The following is a 20,374-nucleotide window of genomic DNA, read 5'->3' on the forward strand; positions in this document are numbered from 1 at the left end:
AACCCTGAGGTTTTTGGGTTTGTTTTTAATGTAGCGCTTACTAATAATCGTGTAGTGCCTGACCGCAGAGGTGAACCCAGTTTTTCTGCACTATCGCTTCACCCTTGGAAAAGCAGTTCGATTCTAGGCACCAAAGTTTAAAATGAGATTTGATAGATGCTAAAACCTCCAGAGGAGGGTGATCAAATGCAGTATAGTCTAGAATTCATCTCACATAAAACACAGATGAAGAAAGCAAGGGTTTCTTACCTAGAGCAGAGGAAACTTGGAGGTGTGTGACTGTTGCTGTAGAACTATTTATCAAGAAGTAAGAGTCCTGCCAAGACTTGAAGAGATTTGTCCAGGCCCTGGCTGGTGTGGCTCAGCGGACCAAGGGCAGGTCCGTAAACCAAAGGGTCGCTGGTTCGATTCCCAGTTAGGGCACAGGCCTGCGCTGCAGGCCAGGTCCCCAGTAGGGGGCACACAAGAGGCAACCACACATTGATGTTTCTCTCCCTTTCTTCCTCCCTTCCCCTCTCTCAAATAAATAAATTTAAAAAAAAAATTTAAAAGATTTCTCAGGAGCCACAGACCTAATGAGTGAAGTCAAGACAAGAACCTCATTCTTCTAATATCTTGGTCACTGTTTTCTATCAGATTGTAAATAACTACCCTGAGTTTTTCAGTAAACAAATACAATTATTTGTTTTCTTAGGAAGAAAACAAGACACGGATAGCTACCATTGATGTAATTCTTGAAGTTCTGGCATGGTCAACAGGATTTATTTAATCTAAGCCTAAATATTAAAAATGTGAAAAATATTGTTATAAGATCCTGTTTATTACATTATTCTTTGTTTTTTCCCTATTTTTTTTCAAAATTCAAAAAAACGGAACAAAACTCCTCACAATCAAGTATGAGCATGCATCTATAATCCTGGGAGTACTTGGAGTATGATATAAGGGATCGTATTTATGGGAAAGGATATAGCTATGCCGTGTTTGACAGGGGAAAAATACATAAAGAGCCCATTGAAAGGGTGTGACCACCCTGCCATGTGACCACCTGGCGTGCTGTGAGACTCCACAGATGTAGCATTAAACTTTTTGGCATAGATTCCATTTCTCTCCAGCCTTTCGCATTGTCTAGTCAGTCTGCCAGGGCTTGAGCCACATGCAATGCACAGAAGTCAAAGTCGGCTGAAACAGATTAGGGGTACATGGCCCTAGTATCCCCCGTTTGCTGAGGGTTGCCCCTCACCATTCACTCCTCACCGAAGGCCTAGGGTAACACTCTGAGCCTCGTTCCATCCCCAGAACAACTCTCAGACTTAAAAAAAGACTCTTCTGAGGACCCTCCCTGCACAGTTCCTGTTCATGAATGTGCACCGCGTCCCTTAGAATCGCCTCTGTTGCTGGTTCTCTGATCTCTGAGCTCTCTTTCTGCAGGCCTGCCAAAGTCCTTGTCACCTTTCTTAGGCGTTCTGCGAGCAAACTAGCAGTGTTCTTCCTCGGTTCAGGTTCTCTCTGGAGGCGAGTGAACGCTGCCTTTATCTGTCCAAAGCCACCAGCAGCTTGTCCAAAACCCAGCTCACACAATGCCTGTTACTATTTCCTCCTCATGGTCAGAGAAGTCAGGGATTCTAAAAACCTAAGGACCAGGACCAGGGCTGCCTAAGCAGATAAAAGAGGTCAGCATCAAAGCTCATGGCAGAAGTTCTCTGTGGACAAGACGCTCTTTTGACCACCTTGCAAGTGTGGGCTACTCAATTAAAAGTGCTCTAGGGAACGTAAAGACTAGTGATGTCCAGGCCTCGGTCTCTAGGAGCTTACAACCCTGAAACAATCTGGCAGGAAATATTAATCAAGCATCTACTATGAAAAGGGACTGTGTTCTTTGTTACGAGGTGAATGAAGAACACATACTGTCTGTCTTCAATAAGTTTAATGCTTTTTCGGCCACGTGCTGGTGGAGAGGGAAGACCTGGGATCAGATACTGAGTTAATGAACTCTTCAGGACTTGAGTAAAAGAAGGGAAAACTTTAAAGCTGTCCAAAATTTGGACCATGTGGTGATATCAGTAACATACATTTGAAGCGTTTCCCCATGTAAATACATGTGCAGAATATATGCGTTCGTCCTTTAAAATACAAACTTTTGAATGTTGAGATAAATCTGCAGAAAATAATATTCTTAAAATACTTCTACGTTTCATTGACCTTTTTATTAGTAATGAAACAAAAATAATTTTACCGACATCAACATTTTATACTAATTTTAATAATGTTTTAGGAAGGACCAAGTAATTTGGTTTGAATACTTATTTTTGAAACACTTATTTTTTTAACATGTGATAAAGCAATTTGAAGGTCTGATTCTGAAATCAGTTTATTTCCATGCATATGTTGTAGGTTAAAAGAATATTTCATATATATGTAGATCCAAAAAGTCTGAATCATTTTGCTTAGTGCTTTCATCAATTAAGCAAAGGTTTGTTTCTGAAATGTGGCAAACCAACATCTTTATCAATAATCAAATACTCTTGCATATCAAAAGGCATTATTTTTTAGTAAGTTCAAATCCCTGGAACTCTTCTTTTGGAAGTTAACTCTCTACAAGATATTTTAATTTGCAGATTTAAAGGATTTTATAGGTTATAATATGTCATTTTGGCAACAAAATTGTCAAAAAATGAAAACATTTTCAATCAGTTTCAAAAAATGTTCTCTCCCTAGTGTGTTTCTTTCTAAAAGCAATTACTTTCTTGCCCATTTCACCCTAAAAGGACATTAAGTTTCTGTTTGTTTTTTAATAACTGCCAGGTAGCATTACTGATAGCCCATTGATAGTGTGGAAAAGGTAAGAGCTCCTAAAACCCTATCTTTTTGTACAAGAGAATTGCCAAATTCATCTTTGAAAATGACAACTCGTGTGCAGCTTGCTGAGATAACCAGCAAAACTCTGTGTCATATATTTCATGGATATTCCTGATCTCATTACAAAGTATTTTGAATTTTCTTTTTTTTTTTGAAGATTTAAATTTTCTAAAATGGACCAGGGAGGCTGACTTGCTGCAGCACCCAGTGCAGGACGTGACAGCATCCTGCAAGTAGCAAACCGATGGGATGCCTGGCCGCCCATTTGACTGCAGGCGGCCTCGTCTCCTCCAGAACCCCATGCCCGACCTTGACAAGGGACACATATGTCATGTGCAGCCCAAATAAAGGCCTCTCTGTTGCTCCATATATGATGTATTAGGATGCTTAACTTAGTTCTTATTTTTTAGATAAAAATATAAATAATAAACAGAAAAAAATTTACTTTTTTTTGCAGCCCAGTAAATAGTTTTGCTTCCTCCTTGGAAAAAGTACACCCATGTGGGCAGCTACTGATTTAAAATAGAGCCAGATTTAGAGAGTAGGGAGGTGGTGAGCAGTCGGACAAGGCTGCAGGGGCAGGAGAGTACAGGGCAAGTTGCTAAGTGCCTAAGGCGGAAGATCTAGGGAAGACAGACACTCTGGGACACTTACTGCTTGGTGGCCTGTGACACTTCAGAATTCGCTCACCTACACATGCACAGGTTCACCCCCACTGCTTCACTTCTCCATTTCCCAAACTGTCCACCTCACTTCCTACCTTCACTTGTCCCAGGACGAAATGTGAAATGGGAGCAAAACAAAGACAAAGAGCCTGTGAGCCATTGCAACACAGAGGAGATGCTCTTTGTCAATAACCCCCTAAGACGAGTCTGTCATTTCCTAGTCAAGCAGGCAAAGGAGCTAATCCCATTTTCAAATGAACCCCCAAACTGTATTAAGATGATTTGAAGAACAGACTAGAAGCACCTTACTATCATAAAAAAAACAAAACCCAGACCTGGACGCCCATTCTTCTTCATTATGGCTTCTGAGCTAGAAAGCAAAAACTACGGTACTTGTGCTGACAGCCAGCACGATGCGCCCTGCCTTGCAGAGGCCTCACCAGCACAGGCAACTTTCTATCTTTTTCAGAAGCGCATTTAAGGCCAGGAATGTAGAAGGTTAATTTAAATTCTAGGGAAGAAGGAAGAACATTTGCAAGCCAAGACAAGTTGCTTCATATATCCCATTAAAAAAATAAGAAGCAGCAAGGAAAACAAGAGATCATTACTGAGTTAAATATAAATATAAAGTACCCCAAAAAACCCACACAACTTGCTTGGGAAAACATTAACTGTTTGAATCCCCCTGAGCTTGTATTGCTAACTGCGTATTATGTAACATGTCATGTATGGCACGTAAGTGACCTGTGCCAGGGAAAAAACACAGGGCCTTTGTCTTCCAACACCCTTCTAACCTGGATCAGCACACAGTGCAATCCAAACCACATCTCTGCCTTGACTGAGGCAGATGGTATCCCAGCCCTGGTCCCCCAGGAAGGCGACACAGCTCCTGGCAGTTCAGCAGTGCCCCCTGCTACCCCACGTCCCCTTAGGGAAATTCAAACAGTAAGAAAAATGCTAGTGAGTTTAGAGGTAAATTTGCCTCCCTCTCCAATCCACCCTCAGATTCCTCGTAAACTAGGATGTGACTTGCACTTGGGCAAAGCATAGCCTCCAAACCATTGGCACCTATTTCTGGGACACCTTCCATAAAACCAAGCCTGGTGAGCCCTTATCTAGCTCACGGTGCCTGTACTACATCAGTAGAGTCGGTGTGAGAAGAACAGTGCTAACTCCAGTCTTTGATTAGCATAAAAGACATGGCAAAATGAATGAAAGCCGATGATCCAATCTTCTGATGATGGGAGCAAAGAGAGAGAAAATCTAGATCTGGACCCAAACCACCTCCGTCAACCATTTCCCAGGCACTTTTAAGTACAGAGAAAGGTCCAGAAGGATTTGCATTGCAGAGTTGAGAAATGAATTTGCATTTTGCCATGGCTACTCATAATTATTTTTTTAACTGACAAAGAACAGGCAAGATATAAGACAATTATAGGAAGGAGGGCAAATATGGAATCAATCTTCCTGCAAGAGGCCAGAAATTACTGTCTAATAATGAAACAATTTGAAGAGAGGAAAATCTGAAAACATTTAGAGGGACAGTGCAATCATAAGTAATAAGGAGAAAGATCTGTGAATGTCAAACCCTGCCAAGCCCAAAGTCCTCCCCCCAACTAGGATTTCAAAATTATCAGATGAAATAAATATTATAGAAAGCCACCTCACACTTGGCAAGGCAACCGATAACGAGTAGAGGAAAGAATTATAGCAATCTTTAAATCTGGGAGAGAACTTTGAGAGGATACGGTCTCCATCCAGTGTGATAGAGGAAGAAAGAGATCCCGAGAGGCTAAGAGACTGTCCTAGTCCCACTCGCGTCCCAGCCACACCTGCACGAGGCCCTTCCTGCTCCACAGCACTCCATTCGCACACAGGGATGGTGGTCGATCTTGTTTCATCAATACTTCTACTTACCTCCTCTTTTCCTTATTATTTGGAAGCCAATCCAGATTATATAATATGACTTCATCTGTAAATGGCGTAGTGGCACTTCTAAAAGAGAGGTACTTCAAAAAGGCATGATCCCAATGCGATTATGACACCTAAGAATATTAACAATAATTATATAATGTCATATACTGCTCAGGTAGTAAACAAATCTCTATGAATTCATGAAATATCTTTTTGGACGGTCTGTTTACATTGGCATCCAAATATGGTCATTTGATCTCTTAGGTCTCTTTTCATTTATACCTCCACCCCCTCCCCTACCTGTCTCCTCATGCATCTCGCTTGTGGAAGGCCCCAGGTGGTTTGCCTGGAGAGTCCTACCATCTGTGTCTTACCGATGAATTCCGCTGTGTCCGAGGTTCACAGTGGGTACGTGTCGAGTTGAGCTCTCCAACATTGGAGCTACTAGCCACATGTGACTATTTAAATTAAAGTTAAAAATTCAGTCTCTTGGTTACACTGGCCACATTTCAAAAGCTCAGTAGCTACATGTGGCTAGTGGCTACCATACGTGGCAGCACAGGTCTGGGACGTTTCCAACGATGCAGAAAATTCTATTGGATGGCAGTGCTCTAGAGGCCAAATAAAGTCCCATGGGGCAGCTTTGGAGGGAGAGATACTGAAATCCCGCCCAATCAGGGTTTGGCCCATAGTCGGTCTCCTGCACACTTTAACCTCCATACCTGCACATGGGAAATAAAATAAAAATTCAAGGGTCTCTATGTTTTTTAAACTTGTGTAAATGGTGTAGTTAGAAATGCTTTTGTTTGATGGGGGGGGGGGAGTTTATTCAAGCTTTTGTTAGATTTAACCATGGCAATATATTTATTTGTAGCTAATTCCTTTTAGCAGAAGTGTAATGTTCCGTTGTTCAAAAGCATCACAGTAGATTGTCCTTTTAATTAACATTTAGATTGTTTTCAGTCTTCAGAGCTTCAAGGACCATCCTTGTTACAAATAAGTAGAGGAGGCACCCTGGACATGGACTTGATGGGCATTGAGTATGCCCATCTTCAGCTCCAGTAGCTACTGGCCAGTCACTCTACAAAATAACTACACCTGCCCTGGCTGGTGTAGCTCAGTGGATTGAGCGTGGGCCTGCGAACCACACAATTGCGGTTCGATTCCCAGTCAGGGCACATGCCTGGGTTGCAGGCCAGTTCCCGTTTCCTGGGCAGGGGACAAATGAGAGGCAGCCATACATTGATGTTTCTCTCCATCTCCCCTTCCCCTCTAAGATAAATAAATAAAATCTTTTTAAAAAATTTTTTAAATAAATAAAATAACTTCACCTATGGACACTCCCGCCAAGTACAAGTGTTCCCACTTCCTTATAGTGTTACCAACATTAGGTAGTTTCAGACTTTTGATTTTTACCAGTGTGCGTTCATGCAGTAAAAATATGAATATAAGCATGGAAAAAAGAGAAGAGTGGCATTGAGAGAGGATCCCTGACTTAGCTGAATCTGTAAGCATAGGTAAAATGTGAATGGTGGGCACGAAGGAGTCGGTTACGATATTTTGCTGGCACTCAGAATTAATTTTTATTTCATAATCATTCATCATTGCCCCCACATGACCTCCAGCTGGTGGATTTTTTTTCAGTCAAGCTTTATGTGGTCAAATATTTCCAACTAACTGCCCGAAATGATTTGGTTTGTACATGCATGCTGTATTATATATTGCATAGCATTTCTTCCCCGATGGATGATATAAACTAAAAAGAGGGTACACTGAAAATGGAATCTGTATTTGGAATAATGCCAGGAGTTTTGTGGAGTATTTCTGACTAGTTTTCATTTGCTCATGAGCTACGTGGGCAAGGTAAAATGCTCGGCTCCGACATGGAAGCCTGCTGCCTCTTACTGTCCCTGCATTTGGGATGGTTGCTTTAAATTTTCAGAGTAGAACTCCTTTCAAGAAGATCGTGACTACGAGGCAGCAGTGGTCAGTATAACTCACCGGTCCAGACACAATTTTTAAATCCTCCCCGTGCCTGAGAGGCCCCGTCCCCATAAGGGACGTAAAGACCAGCAAAAGTCGGTCCCTGCATCTGATAACTGAAAATCAAGCAACATTTTCCTTCTGCAATACTAACTATGAACAAAATTGTACTTTTCGTAGACAGAAACTCGCTCTCACTTTGCTCTGTTTTGATTTTCTAACTTGTTTTAAGATTGTTCGGTAGTCACTCATTGCTCAGTAAGTCTTGCAATGACCTCTGGCCAAAAGCAGCAGCATTTTGTACTGTCCAGTGGAACTCAGAACTTCCCGCTCCACAAAGCTGTGGTATAAATAACTTCAAATGAAGCCCTCCTGGCGATCTGTCCTGGGCACAGTGAGAGAGAGAAAAGGAGTAAAGCAGGGGAAAGAATGAAGTGGGAGTGCCCAGGAATAAGGGAGAGTCATATCCATGTTTTCAGCATTTTGTTCCTCGTTTCCTTTAAGGTATTTATTCCACTTCTCCACTACTAGTTGAAAAAACTGGGGATCACACAGCAAACCATGATGCTAAAATGAAATATGTTTCCTTGTAGGCCTGCAATGCTTACTAGGGTCAACATCCTTGCATGTGGGCTTCTTTGGGGTTGAACATGTAGGGTTAATTATGGCTGCAAAGAACTAAGTGAAGATACACTTACGTTTATAAATGGTCAGAAGGAGTGACCACTGTGGATATAGGGCCGTGGAGTACGTGTGAGTGCTTGTGTGTATATACACATGCATGTACACGTGTCTCATGAATAACCCAGGAGAAAGAATGACCTAAAGGAGGAAAGCGCTGCTTCATCTTGAAGCCATTCACACGTTATTGTGTCTGAACTTCAAAATGAAGCAGTACTGAAGGCTATTTAGTGGCGGCAGCACAGGACTTCCTGAGACTGGAAGTTTGGCTCATAAACCAGAGGAGCATCTGGCCACCAGGATGTGCAAAGAGCTCTTTGCAGACGATAGCCCGTAGTGCAACTGTAAACGATTCAGAAACCCCTGGCTGATATTTCTCTTAAGGTAGAACTAGTTAAGAAGGCCCTGCTCAAGTGGACATCATTGGGCAGCTTGACAAGTTCAGAAATTTGGAGCAGGGAGAGAGGGGGGGAAAGAATTAGAGAGATGGTATCACCCCAAACAGTGTGTCTCAGACAATATCCCTCCCTTCTGTCAGTGGAGGAAGGTTAGGCATAAAATAGGCTCAGTTACATATTCCAGTTTAGGTCGAGACATCTCTTTTCGGTGGTTGACAGTCTGTATGAATGATCCGTACATTCAAGGACATAGCAAGATGGCATGAAATGGCAGGCTGCTTGTCACTCTATTCCTTAAACTTGCTCTACAAAAGGAGAATGTGTAACCTAATGCTACACGGAATCAGATCAGATGTCAAAGGGTCACACAAAGTTAGAGCTGTAATAGGAAGGTTTGATCTGACGTTGACTCCCAAGCGGCACTCCCCAGTGGCATGAGCCTCAGCTTCCAAATCTTCAAAATGGGACCGAGACTATTTCGTAGATTGTTGTGAAGATTGAAATAGAAGAATGGAAATGCTTTGTAGACATAAGGTATTTGATCAATGTTTATTTTTATTATTTTTAATTTTAATAAGGCAAAGGGAAGAATAAAGCTTCGGTACTAGGACGTATCCATAGCATTAACACCCCCTAATCTTCACAGCCAAACATAATGCCCCCTACGCTGACAGCCGGCATCCTGTGCTCAGTTTCTTCTCTCTCCCCCGCCCCCTGCAGCCAGCTCCTCCCTGAAGAAACGATTCAAGAGGCGGGAGATCGAAGCCATCCAGTGCGAGGTGCGGAAGATGTGCAGCTACACCAAGATTCTGTCCACCAAGAAGAACCTGGACCACGTGAACAAGATCCTGAAAGCCAAGCGGCTGCAGAGACAATCAAAGACAGGCAACAACTTCGTCAAGAAGAGGAGAGGGCGTCCCCGAAAGCAGCCCACCCAGTTCGACGAGGACTCCAGAGACCAAATGCCGGTGCTGGAAAAATGCATCGACCTGCCCAGCAAAAAGGGTCAGAAGCCCAGCCTGAGCCCGCTCGTGCTGGAGCCTGCTGCCACCAGCCAAGACACGATCATGGCCACCATCGAAGCAGTCATCCACATGGCCAGGGAGGCGCCGCCCCTGCCCCCGCCGCCCCCACCGCCCCTCCCGCCTCCACCGCCCCCACCCCCACCTCCCCCCCCACCTCTGCCCAAGACCCCCAGAGGAGGCGGGAAGAGGAAACACAAACCACAGCCTCCTGCTCAGCCCCAGCAGCCGCCACCCCCGCAGCAGTCCCTTCCCCAGGAAGAGGAGGTCAAGGCCAAAAGGCAGAGAAAATCCCGAGGGAGTGAGAGTGATGTCCTCCCCTAGGGTGGGTCTGGGCATCTGAACCTGGGGCTGGGGGAACTGAGGCATTTGGAAGTGCAGTGAGCAGGGATGGGGGCGGAATCCCCCGCTGCAGGGACACCCTGGCCCTTCTCTCCAGAAGCTGGGCGGGCAGGATCAGGCCACGTGATGGGGTGGAGCCATCGGTTCTTGGGAAAACAAAGCGGGGGGGGTCGCTTTCACAAGAAGCTTGTCTGTGCTTTGCAGCAGTTCCCAACCGAGTGGCACCTCAGTGCGGCTAGATCCTTGACAGGCGAGCCAGCAGAAGACCCATCGAGCAGGAGAAAGCTGGTGGTGCTCTCTGACAGCCACCTACCTCCTGCATCCACGCGCACCCTTGGTGCATGGCGTTCGCTGGCCGGGAAAATGGAAAGGGAAACACCCTCAATTAGGAAACATTCCAAGGGCAGAGAAGCTGCAGATTTCTCAACTGGCTTTGTTGTTACCCACTTCCATTTAATTGGTTTTTATCTCTTTTGGTTTTCCACACTCGGCTAGGCTTTCGGCACCAACATTGTCTTCAGGTGACCTGAATCTTTCCGGTGACGATACGGTCTCTCTGATGGACTCGTCATCAGGAGGCGGAATTCTAGTGCTAGGCAACCTTAGACTTGCTTTCGTGTTCTTCTCTATGCCTTCTCTGTCACACATACACTGATACTTAGCATCGTCTGTTCCCCCTGTCCCTTTGCCCATTACGTACTTCCATATGCTTTTTCATTAACTTCCTTGCTGCCTTCTTTTCCTTGGTACACACCTAAACAATGTAAACCTTACCTGTGTTGTAACATTCACCCTTGGCATGCCGTCCCAAGGAACTTGGCTTTGAATCCCAATCGTGGTGAAACAGATACGCAGTATTGATAGAGCCTTTTTTAATAAGTGATTTTAGAGCAGCTGAAAATATGTTGACCCAGGTGTCAACCAGGTTATTTTTATACTCAAACCATATCATCACAGGACACGCAGAATAAGATGGTTTTAATACCCCACAGTAAATGGAAAAACTGGCAAATCGCCAAAAACTGAAGCCCTAGACCACCAGAAAGACAAATGTTTAGCAATGCCTTGGTGTGTATTTTTTTTCATACCAATAACTATCATAGGTCATGGAAAAAAGGAAACAAAAAGACAACAGAACAAGTCCATTATCTCGATAATTATTTCTTAAAAGCAAATGGGAGTAAGTGTTCTTATCTGAAAAAAACACAAAATGAAAATGCCCAAGGGTATCACCTCTCCAATTTTATCAAGCCACCTTGGACAGAATATCCAAATTGTGGTTGCCTTAATAAACTAAAACATTTTTGTACATAATGTAATTAGAAGTCTATCAGTCTGCATGAATGCAAACTGTGTGTGACAAATCGTCTTTTAAATGGTCGATTTCAACTGTACATTTCTCATCCAACTTGTACTCTAGTCATTGGTTTAGCGTGGATGGATATTCCATCTCTATTACCCATTTCCACAGTCCAAGTGAGACATGTTAAGAAGACTCAGAATGAGTATGAAGTCATTCCATTACCGTAGATGTTTTTTAAAAGTCGGATGTGGAAATTTCAAATGAATATTTTCAATTTCCTCCCTCGGCCCCTTACCTTCCCCAAGACATCAAACACCTGGCATGGTAGGTTATGAGAAGAGAGACACTAAGAGACAACTAAATTTTCTATTGGGAATTAGAGTATCTGGTTTGCCTCCAAATTAAGTTTCTTTAAGGAAGTTGGGACTGGCTGGAAATTGTACTATCACTTCAGAACATAACATTATTTCCTTAGAGAGAGATGGATTTTTGTTGGGAATATAAAAGAATAAAAGAGGGGGCATCTATGAGAGTGAATTTTAAAACTCCAAGTTAATATGCTGACAAACATCACTTCCCTGTCGTGGTACCAACAGTTGTCTGGAATGGCCCACAGAGTCATCTGTTCTGCACTCTCACCATGGACTTCCCGTCACTACTGCCCACTAGGTCAGTCACACTCAGTCCTAACAATATGTAACTTTAAAGGAATGTATTCTCCTGTACTTTAAAGCTTGTGTTGTAGATACTCAGTTTGTGACCCTGGTTGACCTTTGGCATTTTACACAAGGTGAACAGCAAAATCAAACCAGCCACTTTCAATGTGTCATTCCCGAGCTATGTCTGAGTGGTGCTGAAGTCGCCGGCGAGGAAGTTTTGAATTAGCCCCGCTCACCCCACCATTGCTATGAAAGAGCAACCATTTTTATTCCAATTAGGCCACGAAGAGGTTTCTCTCCTGTTGCATTTTAAGAGCATTTCCTTCGTTCTTTCTTGCATCCTTCTCCTGCTGGAGGTAGCCTGTCTCCCTGCAGGTCTGCGGGCAGACGACCCCTTCCCGCAGAGGACAAGGAGCCGACGCTCCATCTCCCTAAAGAAGGGCCCGAAGCTCAATTGGCATTAACCTCTAGTAGGTGAGAAACTTCAAATAACTTTGGAATTTTCAAACCAATGAAAAGTATTGCAGGAGAGATACAGCAGAGTTGCAACTCGTACGTAAATTCAGTGCTTCAGTTCTCTTGTGAGTTAAATGCAAATCCTCTGTGTTTCTGACCCCCAGAATAGATTGAAAAAGTGCAGAGGACCCAAACTAAGACATACTAAACAGCCATTGGGGTCCCAGCCACCTGCACAGCTGACTCCCCACCACCCAGACTCTCCCTCAATATCCAACATTCCTTTTTTTCTTTGCTTTCCATCGGCATAGCTCATCTGTACAGCCATTTTCTTATGTTCTAACTAGCCTCTTTCCATTTGCCTCCCCTTTCCTGTCTTGGCTCAACACTGGGCCAGTCTTGATTCACGTCTCATGGGTTGGTTGAAGAACCCAGATCCCCTAACCTGGATTGTGGAGGTCTGCAGCCACCCAACACTGCCTTCTGTGGCTGCATTTTTATTTAGACAAGATGTCACTTGGGATGCATGGGACTCCATAAACAGCTCCACAAAAATACTTCGTAACAAGAGGAATCCCTTCGTTTTCTTTTTCTTTCTTTTCTAGAAAACTTGCCTTCAGCAAGCAGGAGTAAACCTACTTATGATATAGTGAGTCTGGTTAGGGATAAGCAAAGAGTGAAATCAAGTTCTAAAAACCTCCTTGAAGGAGATGGTGGGTCTCTGATCCAAAGTTCTAGGTGGCTGGAGGGCCACTTGGTTTTCAATCCCTTATCTCAAATGAAAGGAACAGAAATTTAACTTCCTCTAATGGCGTGGCTCTGGCTACGACCCACAGAAGACAGGTCAAAGGAAAGGAGAGCATGTCAGGGGCTGGTTTGTGACTTGGCAGGACCGGGATTCAACAGCCGCTGAGAGCCCAGAGTAGGTGACTCAAGGCTAACAGAGGATTCGCATGTTAACTTGGCTGCCATCTGGGGCGGGGGGGCCATCATTGGCGGCCATCGGAATTTGTGTTCTACACGTTGCTGGGTCTATAAATATGATAAGCAGGTGGTGACAGAATTATAGTATAAGGTGATGTACTACATGCAGATCATGAAGGATTTGGTTTTAGGACTTACGTAGAAAATTCTACTCTTACAGCTTGTTACCCAACACTATTCAGATAATGAGCTTTTGGAGAATATTTTTTCCCTACCCCTAGGAAGATTTACCTGGGAACTGTCTAAAGTCTATACATATATTTCCAAAGCCTTTAAATGCCAACTGTAGCATGGAGAGAGGGGGGGTGGCAGAAGCCGAAATGCCTCAAAAGCCATTTAAGTGTTACATTGCAGGATTTTCAGTCCTCATTATGTAAAAGTAGATAAATATAGACATTATTCTCCACACTATCCTGTAGCATCACAATGGTCCAAATGCCAGAGCTTACAGATAATGTCATCACAGTGCCTAGAAACTCAAACTGTAATATATCGTAGCATTTTCTTGGTGTTTTTTAAAGTTTCTTTCCACAATGCAAGGCTCCCCCTGCCTCTTGTTTCTTGGAGAGTTTGCCCCACGGATGAGTCTGCCTTCCTTGCTGGGCTCAGTCCCTTGGGGAACAGTCTTTGAAGCACATACCAACCAAGGAAGAAGCTTCCTGGATCTCTGTCGGCCACTCGCCCGGGTACAACAAACAGTAAACAGGGGAAATTGACAAGAGCTGCCGCTGGTCAACACGGAAGGGCAGTTCCAACCTCGGTTGGCGTCTTTCTTTTCCTTCCTTTTTTAAAAAAGTCTATTTCTTAAATAATAATAAATGCACATGATGTGTTAAATATGTATATATATATTTCAAAGGAAAAAAAATGGGGCACAAGATTGTCTTACGAGTCGTGCTGGCTAATTTTTAGTTTGTATTCATAAGTGGTTTTTAAAAGCCTTTTTTAAAGTGTAATTTGCATGTTCTACTTTGATTGTATGTAAACATATTTTAGAACAAAAAATGTATTTGTATTTTATTGAATATAGAGGCAAGAAAAATTGTACATTGTTTGAAATGTTCTTTTTGTAACAGTTTTTATTCATAAAGCATTTTTGTACATTTAAAATGAACACGGACTTGCTGTTGCTGAGGCGTAGGTACATCCGGCATGCTTTATTGTCATGCTCCTCCATGGTCTTAGATGTTGGGTTTTAAACATTTTTTCTAAAAGAAAGCTCAGTCATTTTCGCTACCAGATCAGGTTAGCACAGTATAGAGCACTTAACTATTAAAAAAAAGTTAATCCTATTCATATGTTATTCATTGTGTGAAATTAAAGACATTCAATTCAGTCGAACATGAGTTGTGAATTCTTTTGTTTTCTTGTCCATCTGGTTCACATCACTCAGGAGTGGAACAGCGTTTGAGGGTCTTAGCTCCCACCAACTCAAAGTGGAATCACTGAGAAAATTCTAACTAAGTTTTGGCCTTTTCATATGAATCCGGGGGTGTACATTGTGGGCAATATTTGAGTCTGATTTTCTGGGTTACTGCTCAGAGTACATCACACCTTGACATAAAGCCAAGGGCAATTCAAAGAACCAGTGAGATTGCTGCTGAAAGCATTCAAACTATATTTGTAAGATATTGGAGGCCCATCCTGTCCTAAATTTTTCGAAGAACATTGTGGATGAAGATTAAGTTTCTTACTAATATCTCATGCTGTCAAGTTGGGACTTCACGTTTGACTGCAGTGATAGGAAAGGCTATTTAAATAACCACAGAAGTTCCTGATGGCCTACATCCATAGCTAACCATTCTGGGCAACCCCTTAAGGGCAACGCCAGAAATACGCAGGAATTCACCAGGCAGGCGTGGGATAAGTGAACCAGCAGTTCCGAGCAGAATGCTCAAGTAAGAGGGCCGGGGTCTCGGAGAAGGGTCAAGCCCCTAGGCTGAACTCTATTCGTCCTGTTTTGATTTTCAGTTTATCCATAAGTAGATTTCAAAAGCCCTTTTTACAGTGTCCTTGCTTGTTCCACTTGGAGAATATGTAAACATGCATCTATTCATGTATGTTTAGTTTATTTTATGTGCCTTTCCCAAAAGCCAACAAGGTAAGTAGGAAACATCCTGAGCAGCTTCCTGTTCCTAGTCATCCATCTGACTCCCCGGGATGCTTGTTCTGACTTCCAGTGTCTGCCGCACAGTGAATAATGGGGATCTGGTGGGACGGATGCAGGTCTTTGTGAGTAGATGGTTAGGAGATTACTAGGGCACACTCGGGGGCTAGAAAGCCTGTGCTTTAGGCAGCCTTGTTGAGAGAATTCAGGCAGCAACCTCGAACAAAGTAGAATTTGCCCTCTTTTCCCTCTCGTCTGCCAACTATCTAACACCGAACCAGGAAAATTTAAAGTGTTACAGCATCCTCTTTCTAACTCAGGTTCATTAGCCCGTTAGCATTTCTGAAATCCGCAGTGACATCCAAGCGTGCCCCTAACCTCTTGCCACCAGCTTCTTGGGCAGGGACAAAGCTGTTGCCTTGAAATGGAGGGGCTCAACATTTAGGGTTTTTAAATCAGTCCAGAGTCCCGATGCGCTGACAAAGACTCTCAGGAAAGCCTCATGTGTTCACACATGTGGCTGGCATGAGTCTCAGCCTACAAGTAAACAGGTGGAAGGAATATATATTTTTAAATGTCTCTGCAGCTCACTTTTGTTCATTTCTAAGATTCCCCCCAATTCCACCCGCATAGCAGACTCTTAGTTTCAGACCTAGAAAATCTTTTTCTAACCTGGGGGCGCCATGTAGACAGCCTTGCTCCAGCTTTTTTCCAAATGGCCTCTCTGTGCCCGAGTCCTATTTCCCCAGTTTCTAGGCATTTAAAACTGAACAGCCAGTGGGGGGTGGGGGGAAACTTTTATTTATTTTTTATTTTTCCCTGTGCTTTGTGCTTGTCGGAACATGCCCCGGACGGATGAGCTCAAACCAGCTGGGCTGCCTGTACGGTGGGAAGGAGACTAGCAGCAGAGTGGACATCGCAGGAATCGGTTTTCTCTTAGAAATTTTAACCTGTCACGCTTGTGATAGGGAGTGAGGACAATGTGATGTGAAAAGCTCAAGGATGTGCCCAAGGTCCTAAAAGCCTCTTTCTAGGTCAGATGAGATGATGAACGGATGTGAAAGCGATTGGGAAGGTGGCAAGAGGTGTGCAGCGTTTGTGATCAGCGGCTCTTTTCCCCCTTTTGGGCTATGCCAGAATCCAGGTTTTTAACTGTTCTAAGGCTGTGGCAGTAAGCTTTCCAAAAGTGTTGCAGAGGGCCTTTGTTCCCAGGTCTAATTAGAGGAAAAACTGGTTCCAACATGCTGCTCTTATTCACATAGGTTAAAGTTGGGAGGTAACAAATGAGAAATATTAAAACTCTAGAAGAGTTAAACACCATGCATATTCTCTCGTGATAATTTAAAACTTAATTTTCCTCTCGTTAGTGGACAGAGCACTGGCATAAGAGCCAAGAGACCTGGGATATATTCCTGCTCGGTCACTAAAAAATTCTATGCCCAGCAGCAAAACTTTATGGAGTTCCAATTGACTACACTGAAACGGGGGGTTAGACTCTCAATAGTATCTGCAGTGCCTTCCTTCCAAGGCTAAGTCTCCAATCTGTCATTTCCATGCCTTCCAAACAGGCCTCCCCTTTAGTTTCTGACAGTATCCCCCCATCATTGTGAGCCAGTGACATTTTGGAGTCATTACCTCTGCATAGTCAAACCTGTCCTAACAGGTTTGATGAGAGATGTGACTATATGGAAGAAGTTTAAAAATACAGAATTATGAAAATATATGATCAAGTCTTTCCTTCCTTCTTTTTCTCCTTCCTTTCTTCCTCCCTCCCTTTCTTCTTTTTTTGCACATCAACAAGTACCAAAAATGTAAGGATGAGCGAGAAAAAACAAGGCCTCATGGAGCTTTATTCACGCAAATCTAGATGGTGAACTTCTGCATTCAATTCTCTGTCTATGCAAATTCTATCCACTTTTGAGGGTCAATTTAAACCCCACTTCCTCCAGGAAGTCTTCATGACCGCAACCCACAAACATCTCCCAAACCACTCATTTGGTCACTGTCCTTAACAGTCCCACATGTGGCGGAGTGTAATCCAGGTCAATTTACTCTGGTTGTTTCCTGCACAAAGGGATTTTTTCTCAAACTTTACACCCTTGGTGTGGCAGCTGCCCCCGTGGGCATTTTTTTCTCATTGTCACAAAAGTGATTCTGTGAGGAAAAAAGGCTAGAAAAAAATTTTCAAGCGAAATGACATATCTCAAGAAGGCAGAGGTGATACCTGTTTCTTCCTACTCAGACCTTGAGTGCCCTTGACACTTGGGGGCCAGTTTCCTAAGATTTCCCACTTTTTTATCTGTAATACTTCAGAAGACCTCTGAATTCATTCCCAAACTAAATAATTAGAAGAAAACAGTGAAACCAAGTGTTATCATTATTTTTATATGTCAACTTAACTGAGCATAGAGTATCCAGATTAAACATGATCTATTTTTGTGAGGGTGTTTCCAGATGAGATTAGCAGTTGAATTCAAGGATGTAATAGATGGCCTGGGTATCATCCGATCAATGCTCTGAGGGCCTGAGTAGAACAAGAGGTTGAGAAAGGAAATCTTCCTTTTTTTCCTGTTTCACTGCCAAGATGGCACATCTTGTCTCTTCTGCCTCTGGACCAGACTTATGGGTTGGCCAAAAAGTTCATTTGTTTTTTCCATAGATAGCTCTAGTGGCACTTAGTTGTCTTTAACTTCATTCAAAACAATTTCACTAGATTGTATTGTGACAGCTGTCATATCAGCGTGTGTTTAAAAAACTAATCAAAATCAGTGAATTTTTGTGTAGCCATTTTAATGTTGAAGATGGAAAAATAACCAATATTTTCAGCATATTATGCTTTATTATTTCAGGAGGACTAAAAACAACTGTAACACAAAATAAGATTTGTGCAGTGTATGGAGAAGGTGCTGGGAGTGACCACATGTGTCAAAAGTGGCTTGCGGAGTTTTGTGCTGGCGGTTTCTTGCTTGACGATGCCCCACAATTGGGTAGGACGGTTGAACTTGATAGTGATCGAATGGAGACATTAACTGAGGACAATCAATGTTATACCATGTGGGAGATAGTCGACATACTCAAAATATCCAACTCAATAAAGTTATTGGTGAAAATGAAAAATGTGTCTTTTATTTTACAGAAAAAAAATGGACTTTTTGGCCAAACCCATACATCATAGGCTCTCCTGGTTCTCAGACCGCTGGACTTGGGCTACTTAACACATGCAGCTTCCTTGGCCTCCACCTTGCAGACGACAAATCCTAGGACTTCTCAGCCCCTGCAATCCCAAGAACTAATTCCTGCAATTGTTCCACTTCCTTGAAGCCTGAGTTATCTACATAAATTATTTGAATTCTTATGCACAGGAGATTTTCCCCTTTTTTATTTCAAAATAACTTTAGACTTACAGAAAACTTGCAAAACTATATGTAGAGAGAGAATAAAGATGCATGCAGGTGTCTGGAGAACTGTGAGCCACCAGACAAGAGCCTTGTGCAAATGTGCCAGCTGGTTTCAGTGTTGCACCTCCATGACAATAAAAGTCACTGAGCCAGTAGACATCTGAAGTCCTCAACAATCTACAATTTCCCAAAGTCTTTGGGAACCTTTATTATGAAATAGTTACAAATTCACAGGAGGATGCTACGGGATATGCGAAGAAGTCCAGTGCAATGTTCTCCTGTCTTTCCTTACGCCATGCCTCCATCCCATACAAATACAGTTCAGTATCAAAACCAAGAAATTTTCATTGGCACAATCCATAGAGCTCATTCAATTTTTCCAAATATACATAATGTGTGTGTGAGTGAGTGTGTGTGGCGGTGCATGTGCATAGATCTGTGATGCAGGTTTTCACAAGTACAGCCTGTGTAACCACCACCACAGTAGAGATACTCAGTTGCACTGTCAGCAAGAATATTTTCCTCTGGCAAAAAGACCACCCGTCCCCCGAATCCCAGGCAACCACTAATGCGTGCTCCATCTCTACAATTTTCTTACTTAAAGAATATTGCATAAATAGAATTATGTAATGTGTAGCCCCTTAAAAATACAGTCTATTTTTATGTGTATAAAAAGTTGTGGAAAATAGTATGGAGAGGCCCCATAAACCCTGCACCAGGCCAATTTTCCCTTCTTATCAATGTCTCACATTAGTGTGGTTCATTTGTCACAATTAACCAAACAATATTATTATGCTGTTCACTAAAGTCTACACTTTATTCAGATGTCCTTAGTTGTCAGCAAATGTCCATTTTTCTGTTCCAAGATCCCACCCAGGGCACCACATTCAGTCGTCAGGTTTCCTCAGGCTCCTCTCGTCTGTGAGTTTCTCAGATGTCTCTTGTCTGTGATGACCTTAAGGATTTTTAGGAGAACTGGCCAGGTATTCTGTAGAATGTCTTTCAATTAGATTTGATGGGTGTCTTTTTCCCATAAGTTCTGAAGATGATCACAGAGGTAAAGTGTACATACTAGTGACGTGACTTTCCGCTATTGACATTAACACTGATCACCTGGCTGAGGAAGTGTTTGTCCAGTTTCTCCACTTCAAGGTCGTTCTCCCCTCCTCCTTTTCCTTATTTCATTCTTCAGAAGGAAGTCACTATATGGAACCCACTCGTAGGTGGGAGTTCCACCTCCTTAAAGACTGAGTCTCTACACAAATTATTTGAAATTCTTATGCAGAGATTTTTTTCCCTTTTTAATACTTTTTATTTTGAAACCATCTCAGGCTCACAGAAAAGTTGCAAAAAATTTTATTTCATTTTCCCCCACTTATTCTAACATTAACATCTCACATACCATAGTACACCTGTGAAAACCAAGAAATTAAATTTGGTACAGTATTATTCATTAAACTACAGATTCTGGATCACAAGTTTTTCCAATACTGTCTTGTTTAATACCTTTTTTAAAATGTTTTAATGCTGGTAAAATACATATGGCATAAAACTTGCCATTTTAACCACTCTGATGCGCACAGTCAGGAGTGTTCACTATGTTTGC

At 42.7% G+C, this 20,374-nt stretch overlaps 1 protein-coding gene across 4 annotated transcripts in view; it reads left to right on the top strand.

Moving 5' to 3' along the window:
• Positions 1-14,051, top strand: part of SETBP1 (SET binding protein 1) — a 348,149-nt gene extending 334,098 nt beyond the window's left edge. For all 4 annotated transcript variants that reach the window (XM_037033621.1, XM_037033633.1, XM_037033624.1 and 1 more), the window contains one exon: positions 9,218-14,051. In XM_037033621.1, coding sequence (XP_036889516.1) covers positions 9,218-9,843 — 626 coding nt within the window. In that variant the 3' untranslated portion in view covers positions 9,844-14,051. The remainder of the gene's footprint in view (positions 1-9,217) is intronic.
• Positions 14,052-20,374: the final 6,323 nt, after the last annotated feature.

Source organism: Sturnira hondurensis, unplaced genomic scaffold (assembly GCF_014824575.4).
Source record: "Sturnira hondurensis isolate 20B ecotype Veracruz unplaced genomic scaffold, ASM1482457v3 Scaffold0001872, whole genome shotgun sequence".
NCBI lineage: Eukaryota > Metazoa > Chordata > Mammalia > Chiroptera > Phyllostomidae > Sturnira > Sturnira hondurensis.